This window comes from Leptonotus elevatus, chromosome 2 (genome assembly GCF_054856555.1).
Source record: "Leptonotus elevatus isolate MCC_2025b chromosome 2, RoL_Lele_1.0, whole genome shotgun sequence".
NCBI classification, from domain to species: domain Eukaryota; kingdom Metazoa; phylum Chordata; class Actinopteri; order Syngnathiformes; family Syngnathidae; genus Leptonotus; species Leptonotus elevatus.
The window spans coordinates 38,944,322-38,953,201 of NC_141240.1; the positions used below are offsets into that span (position 1 = coordinate 38,944,322).

The following is an 8,880-nucleotide window of genomic DNA, read 5'->3' on the forward strand; positions in this document are numbered from 1 at the left end:
GAATATGAATGGTTTACATGCGGTACGATTTATCCATCAAATCAATAGATGGCGGTAATTTTCAATTAAACGCTATTCAAGCGAAGAAGAAGAAGCTATCTACTCGACTTCCGTTTCTCGGTGGATCTCCCAGGCGACAGCACCACCTTGTGGCCGATTCATGTGGCGTCCTTGTTTGTGTTCAACATGGCCGCTCCCGTGCTCACGATAGTTTGTTGACATTTGCGATCTGCGCGAAGGAGTTGAGGTACGTACTCGCGCACACAAACGTGTTTTATACACGCATATATTCTTTTTACGGAGACACCACAATGCACGAAAGTGTATACCCCACCGTGGACCGAGAGCTTACATGAACGTCATTGTCATTAGTACTCATTACGTAGGCCAATGTGAAATTTAAGGCGACCTAATGCAATTTGCATCTAACAAGAAGTGCATAGCTAATAATTAAATAGCATATATGTACAATCTATGACTGATCATGAATAGCATACATTCCACTTCTATCAGAAGCACTAAACGACATTTACAGCCTAAATTTAAATTCCACTATTTGTTATCTGAGATTGTGATAATATAATCCCACCCGTCTAATTATAGTGTTTAGTTGCTCTTGGGTATTTTTATTTTATTTTTATTTTTAAATAAATTCTAAGAAAAAAGTAAAAGTAATAGAAGAAGAAAAAAATGTAAATGTGTACGTGCACACTCTTTGGTGACCTTAACAGGTGTGACGTCAGCATGGAGCACCTTGAGTACACGGACAGCGCCAAGATTCTCTACAGGCTCCTCGAAAGCTGCTCTGATGGAGGTGCGAGGCGAGCCGAACGGAAGAGGCAGCACATGATGGTAATTCCCCAAAGATGGAAACAAATACTTACACTCTGTACTTAAGTAGCACAAATACTTGTGTAAGAGGAAGACTCTGGTAGAAGTAGGTTTAAAAATACAGATACCTGAAAATTCTACTTAAGTACATTCACAAAGTATTTGTACTTTGTTACTTCCCACCACTGGAATTCCCCACAGTGGAATGGCAGAACACTCTAGTAGTGCTCCAGCAGAGCAAGAGTCCTCGTGCTCTTCCTTGGCCGAAGATGATCACGCAGATGACGCCACGGCCTCTATGAGGTCCAAATGTGTTCAGCTCCTCGTCTCCGCCCTTCGCCCTGAACCGCACGACCTGGACAAGGCCACGGAGCTGGCCGCGCAGGTGGAGCAGCACATCCGCTTTATCCACGCACGCAATCAAATCAAATACAAAGCCTGTGTGAGAAGCAAGGTGGCCAACTTGAAGAATCCTAAAAACGGCCATCTGCACCGAGGCCTGATGAGCGGCTCCCTGACCCCTGAGGCCTTCGCCCGCATGTCAGCGGAGGAGATGGCCTGCGTTGAACTCCGGCGACTGAGGGAGGAGTACTCGTCTCGCGGAGTTAGCGAGAGGCAACTTCCTGGCGGGATGGAGGGGACGGAGACGAGGCGGATCCGCTGCGAGCGCTGCGGCGGCTCGGACTGCAAGGTGACGCAGGTGAACCGAGGGGCGCTCTTTCTGCCGGCGTGGGTGCGGCCGGGAGGCCCCGATGACCAGTCGATGACCTTTGTGACGTGCAGCGGTTGTGGGCAGCAGTGGTACCACAGCGGCTGGGTCTGCCTCTGATTTTTCTCATCGAGAAGTCAATCACAATGCCATCGTTTTCAACGGATTCATGTCCACATGGACACGCGTCGTGTGAACCACTTCAACAATAACATTTTGGTCATTCTTTCAACATAATACTTGAGGAAATGTGCATACAGTGAATTTCCACATAATTCCCTCTTAGTGATTTTTTTAAAGTCTTGTAGCATCCTTCCTGATAATGTGTGTAATGTAATAAAAATTGCACTTGACTCGATCCAAAATTTAATAAAAAAACAATAATAGTTTCATATATAGTTTCACCAGTAATATAGTCTACCAATAATGTAATACATTATTCCATGATGTCATATCCCAGAAGTCTTTGCGGCAGAGCCGTTCTAATTAAGTATGTGGAGCGGAGCTTACTTTTGATTAACCATTAAACATTACATTTAAATCAGACAGTGTTGAAAAAATACACTTTTAAAATCAACTTTGAAACATTTAACACCAAAATGTAGGGCCAAATAATAATATAGTACATTATTGGTAAAAATCACAATATCAGTCGAGATGTTTTATTCGGAATTCTTACATTATTTAGTTTTATTACATTTTTAATTGAGTTCAGTGCAAATTGTATTACATTTTCAGGAAATTATTACAAAGGGTGCTAACAAGCCTATCTGTTATTCATCTCACGTCTTGCTAGTTAGCACACCATTGCGAGCTAATACTGTTGATAAGGCTAATGTAAAGGTGGTATGTGTTGGATATAATGCATGGGGCTGATTATTTGCTAATTATTTTCTGTTTCTGTTGTTACAGACCACAATCAATGAATCAATCCAAACAGAATAGCAATCTCCTTTGATTTGAGCAAACTCCCGTACCTTGCTACTTTTAACACATTAGAAAGTTTTTTGTTTTTGTGGTCTTCTCCGTTGGGATTTACCGCCCTCTTGTGGCATGCATAAGCAATTACAGAGCCCTCTTGAATTTCAAGTATTTAACGTTCAAAAGTACTTTTATTTTATTTTATAAACCTCATCCAAGATTGACGGACTATATGTCCGTTTTAAAAATCAAATGTGGCCCTTGACCATAAATGTTTCCACACTCCTAAATTAAACAATATTGTGTGCCTAAGGGTGTCAGTGTAGAACCTCAGAACTGTTAGGCAAATGTGCTAACTAACCACTAGTGCACCGTGCTTGCCTGAAAATGTTTTGAATAAATAAAACTGTCTGCATCAATAAAGCGTCTCATGTGATCAAGCATGTGATGCTCACGGGAAATGACCAGCATGTGAATCTTTCAAAGCGAAACAGCCTGAGGTCCGGCCAACGGGGCCAACATGGCATACACACATAATGGATAATGGTATACGGCTAGCTAGCGTCCATTTTGTTATTATATATATATATATATATATATATATATATATATATATATATATATATATATATATATATATATATATATATATATATGTATGTGTGTGTGTGTATATCTTACTGTTCTTGATTTTCATATTTTAATTTAATTTTGGTTTTAATCATTGGTTCTTTTCTTCTCTATGGATTTTCATGATGTGCCGTATATGAATGGAGCGATACAAATAAACTTGCATGTCTGTGTGTAAAAGGCTTGTGAACATGCAGGGATGGGCAACTTAATTATTATCGGTGCTATTGAGGGGCCACTTAGACTAGATGTATGGCAAAAATGTCATTTTAAATATGGCACTTGAATAGTCAAAATCCGCGTATAATTGGCCGCCATTGAAATGCATTGGGATTTTTTTTTTTGGTGATGCCAAAAAAATGCTGAATCTCTAATGTTTTTTTCCATGAAAAACGGGGCTTGTCTCACAAAAACAACTCAACCCCAAAAATATTTTTGAATTGGAAAAAAAAAAATCCACGGGTGCAGAACTGTGAGTATCCTGTGTCTCGTAGTACAGGAAAAACATATATAATTTCCCCCACATTTTGTAAATGCACATGTGAGTTGTGAGATGCATACAAAGGGTTTATTCCCTCCCCCAAACGAATCAAACAATAAAGTGTGGCAGACAGCATCATGCACATGACGAGTGGAGGCGTGACATGGACACGGGGCTCATGAGTCTCCTTGGGCCAGACAGCCAACGCCATGTTGCCGCCTTCATGCACAGGCTGCCAAGCCGGCTGAATGGAAGTACACAGAAAAAGTCAACGCACAAGGTAGGTTCACGACATTTATGCTTGCTGTGTTGAGGTGAAACCACACACAGCATGTAGCATTTTCCCCCCTCTTAATTAAATGGAATTTGGCGGTGAAAAGTAACGAAGTACAAAGTTTCTACTTCCGGACTACAAATCGATTTGTCAGGAAGGCGACCTATCCTATACTTTACTTGAGTACTGTATTTATTTAATCAAATACTTTTTATTTCTTTACGTTTAAAAATGAAAATCTCTCTTTGTACTTTTTACTTAAAATATACGTCTTATTTCAACCTCTGGAGATGATGACACAATATTAAAAACATTGTAGAACTTGTTAGAGTAGACAATATTAAGTATTGTACTCTTTGCGTGTTCAATTAACTGAATGGTGAGATTCTGTTGAAGGAGTTCCTTTGCAAAGATTTTAATTACCAGAAGCTTCTGGTCCACATTGACAAATTCATCCAAGCGATGTCTCTGTTCTGATGTGGCTCCCTCTCTCCAGCTCACATCGTTATTTATTCACAAAAAGGGTTCAGAAAAAGGTCAGCCCACAACACACCTGGTTACAAAAAAATCCGTTCCCATGGGTATAAATCAGATTAAAAGAATACAGAAATAATGAGCCTGACTCCCTTGGTGACATAGCCCCGGAAACCTCCCTTTTAGATTACAGAATGAATAGACAGACCCGTTGCTCTTTCTCATGAAAGTAACACAGATAAAAATACAGGTCTATTCATACAGCCATACTGAGTTAACTAAATTATAAACGGCTAAAATATGATTTAAAACTAAAAAACAATGTTAATAACTCATCAAACTCAACTCAACTTTATTTATATAACGCTGTCACAACCGCTGCGGCGGTATCAAAGCACTTTACAGAACACATGACATAAAACATGAACAAACCATACCAAAACAACAAAATATTTGTCTCCATTTCGGCATATGCTTTGTTGTATGAAGCAATGATAGATAAAAGAGGAGCAATCAAAGTCTTCTTTCAACAGTGGATCTAAAGTCCATCCAATTCAAAAATTCTCGAAAGATGAAGTACATACAGTAGTAGTAGTAGTAGTAGTTGAAGTTTAAAGTTGGATTTTACAAAAAAGGTCACACCTAACAATTCAACCCCCAAATTTTGAATTAAAAAATTGGCCAGAAATTGGTGAATTTTCACCGTAAAGAGTCGTACACAGTCGCTGTCGTTTCTTAATATAGTTGTCACATAAACATGATACTTTTATCACTGTTATCGTCTGTCAAAGATCAGTCTGATAATGCTGGTTTCATCATGTACAGGTAAGTATTGATCATTTTATGTGTGCATAACATAAAAGTGCCGCTAATGCTAATTAGCTCTTAAACAACATGTGATGTAACATGATGGTAAAAAAAAAAATTCTCTCCTCTGTACTCGTATTATTTAAGTTAACAAAACAGGGAAATATTTTGTCAACACAAACTTTGTTCTTTTTTTTTTGCTGAGCAAAAAAGGCACGGGTGAGCCGGTATTTCCCCCGAGGACGCACGCATGTGACAGCAGCAGTCTGGTGTATGAAGTGATGATTCATTTTAATTTTGCATTAAAGTGTATTACAGAAATTTTTTTTCCCGATTACTGTTTATTAACCAGTGATTGGTGTTTATTTTGTACTTAGTATTTGTGTAGTGATTTAAAAAAAAATGGTGGATTGATGTTGTGCTATGTTACCGGTTCGGCAATTGTTTTCCAAAGTAAAAACAGATGATTGCATTTATTTATTTTTGATTAAACACAGAAGATAATCAGTCTGCTCTAATGAAGGACTACAGAAATCAGTGAACAATTACGGTTGATATGCTGAAATTAGAGGATTGCGCTCCATTCACACTGGAAGTTAATTTTCCAATTTCCAGTTCCGTTGTAAAACGGACCTACCTAGCTACCTAATACTTATCACTACTCGCCTATCCATAGTAAATTACAGTGTAAATATTGAACAAAAAGGGAAGAAAAAAAGCATTAAAGTAACTGACTGGGAAAATAAAAAAAAAAGGTTTTGGGATATAAATGCACAGCGAAGTGGGTTAGGAAAACAACCCAGCCTTTTTATTGTAGAATATCATTTAATAACTGGCTTTGGCAACAATCGATAATGTTCTGATGATTTTCATCAACAGTGGCTCTAAACGCCTGCTGCTACCGCTCGCCTGAAGACTGGCCACGCCCAAGCCATGACCTCCAAGTCACCTCTGTTCAAGGTCGTTCTCCTTGGCGACGGCGGCGTGGGCAAGTCCTCGCTCATGAACCGCTTCGTTGCCAACAAGTTCGATTCCCACCTCTTCCACACCATCGGAGTGGAGTTCCTCAACAAGGAGCTGGAGTTGGACGGCCAAAGTGTCACCCTGCAGATCTGGGACACGGCGGGCCAGGAGCGCTTCCGCAGCCTGCGCACGCCCTTCTACCGCGGCTCCGACTGTTGCCTGCTCACCTTCAGCGTGGACGACGCGCACAGCTTCCGCAACCTGGTCAACTGGAAGAAAGAGTTTGCCTACTACGCCGACCTCAAGGAGCCCAACAGGTTCCCCTTTGTGGTGCTGGGTAACAAACTGGACGTGGACAAGCGGCAGGTGTCGGAAGAGGACGCGCGGCAGTGGTGCCGTGACAACGGAAGCATGGCCTACTTTGAGACCAGCGCCAAGGATGCCACCAATGTGGCGTTAGCCTTTGAAGACGCGATTCGCCTGATCCTCGCGCTGGACGACCGCGCTGACCACCTCATCCACACCAACACGGTGGACCTGAGTAACAAGAGTGGCTCCTATTCCAGCTGCTGCTGAAGTGGTCTCACGTCTTGGTATCCAGCACGCCTCCAGTTCACGGTCACTGTCCAAAATGGCTGTCGCAAGTTATGAACTATCCGAGGTTGGTACCATCACAGCTGGTCCTTGCCTCCATTGGGCTCTAAGTGTTGTGACTGGGCCGTTTCCAGGTCACTTCCTGTTGAAATCAGGTCACTTCCTCTTGTAATTGGGCCGTTTCCACGTCACTTCCTGTTGAAATCAGGTCACTTCTGGGTCACTTCCTGTTGAAATCAGGTAACTTCCTGTTGTGATTGGGCCGTTTCCAGGTCACTTCCTGTTGAAACAGGTCACTTCCTGTTGTGATTGGGCCGTTTCCACGTCACTTCCTGTTGAAATCAGGTTACCTTCTGGGTCACTTCCTGTTGAAATCAGGTCACTTCCTGTTGTGATTGGGCCATTTCCACATCACTTCCTGTTGAAACAGGTCACTTCCTGTTGTGATTGGATTGTTTCGCGCGTCACTTCCTGTTGAAACAGGTAACTTCCTGTTGTGATTGGGCCGTTTCCAGGTCACTTCCTGTTGAAACAAGTCACTTCCTGTTGTGATTGGGCCGTTTCCAGGTCACTTCCTGTTGAAACAGGTCACTTCCTGTTGTGATTGGGCCGTTTCCACGTCACTTCCTGTTGAAACAGCTCACTTCCTGTTGTGATTGGATTGTTTCCACGTCACTTCCTGTTGTGATTGGATCGTTTCCACGTCACTTCCTGTTGAAACAGGTCACTTTCTGTTGCGATTGGGCCGTTTCCAGGTCACTTCCTGTTGAAATCAGGTCACTTCTGAGTCACTTCCTATTGAAATCAGGTAACTTCCTGTTGAATAATAATAATAATAATAATAATGATCCTGTGATGGTGTGTGTGTGTGTTGCACCAATACTGTACGGCTGTAACTAGTGTTAATTTTATCCGCCATTTTTAAATTTATGCTGCCTTCATGTGGTATTGAAATTATGGTAAATACCACATGTCGAGTAGAAAATTTCACGTGAACGCCCCCACATGTCGTATTTTCTACTGGACAACTGGGAATTTATTTTGATACCGAGTTTCCGAATTGAGAGAACTATTCAAGTTTCAACATGGCGGAAAGCGCCAAAGGATTTGTGAATGGCAAGAAATAATAACACTTATAAGGGCGTTAACGTCCGCTAGCACAGCAGGTTGTTTTAAAATCTACACAGTTACGTAGCATACACAATGTTGCTATAACAACAAAATCACATGAACAGAACTCGGTCCTAATTAGGAGTTTCCGACTGGTAAGGTCCATCTTTCCCGTCGCACGTGAAGGTAGGGGTTAGTCTCAGTTTTAGTCCAGAGTCGGCCATCTTAGGACAGAGGACTGCTCTGGTGCGCTGTGCTGTTGTCGGTGGTAAGGTGGTTTTACCTACTTACATACTGGTAACTCGTTGAATTATTGACAAATTAACAAACGGTTAGTTTATTGCACACCTTATGAAACGTGGCTATAATTCAAGCTGATTTTTTTTAATCACAGCTTCTTCTTTTTTTAAATGTGGCATAATGTTATATTTGATCTCATATCTAACAGCAATAATGAAAATGTGTTGAGAAATCTACAGCTATTTCTGTCTGTGCTCCATTGATTGTAATGTTATGTGTGCTGTAGCAGCACTGTCCCAAGATGGTCGCCCTGTGACGAGATGACTTCATCTAGTGTTCTTGTAGATATGATTCCAATTACTGGACTATGTTTTTCATCCGCTCCTATTTCTTCATCTCTTATCTTTCTACTCCTTTTACGTTTATTATATTTTAATGTTATGTATTAAAATAAAACATTTTCATCACAATTGCAAGACATAACAAAACCACAAGCTTCTGGTGTTAAAAAATGGTTCTGTCTGACTGAAAATGTGTATTTTTTTCCTGCTCAATAATGCACAAGTTAATAAAAGAGGGTAATGAATGCATTTTTTGTTTGTTTTTCTTGTGTCAAGTTGTCAAAATTGGCTGATAGTAAATATATATTTTAAAAAAACTATATAAGTGTACGTTTAGGAATCTGTACTTTTTCTTTTTAATTTTAATTTTACCCAAAATTCATACAGTATTTTGATATCTTTACTTCTACTTAAGTACAGAGCCCGAGTACTTTTACAACCAGTTCGAGTTATCTTCCACTTGATAAACATTGGAGTAAAAGGAGTAGTAATACTTGAAATTGTC

General features: G+C 40.6%; 2 protein-coding genes across 2 annotated transcripts; both read left to right on the top strand.

Moving 5' to 3' along the window:
- The first annotated feature begins 139 nt into the window (after positions 1–139).
- tceanc (transcription elongation factor A N-terminal and central domain containing) lies at positions 140–3,010 on the top strand. The gene is made up of 3 exons (XM_086069043.1): positions 140–247; positions 732–852; positions 1,033–3,010. Exon 3 carries the CDS (start codon positions 1,037–1,039, stop codon positions 1,658–1,660), a length of 624 nt encoding a protein of 207 aa, XP_085925169.1. The 5' UTR covers positions 140–247; positions 732–852; positions 1,033–1,036; the 3' UTR covers positions 1,661–3,010.
- A 694-nt stretch (positions 3,011–3,704) lies between these two features.
- LOC147179962 (ras-related protein Rab-9A-like) lies at positions 3,705–8,624 on the top strand. The gene is made up of 2 exons (XM_086069846.1): positions 3,705–3,852; positions 6,007–8,624. The coding sequence occupies exon 2, from the start codon at positions 6,061–6,063 to the stop codon at positions 6,664–6,666; it is 606 nt and encodes a 201-aa protein (XP_085925972.1). The 5' UTR covers positions 3,705–3,852; positions 6,007–6,060; the 3' UTR covers positions 6,667–8,624.
- The last annotated feature ends 256 nt before the right edge of the window (positions 8,625–8,880 follow it).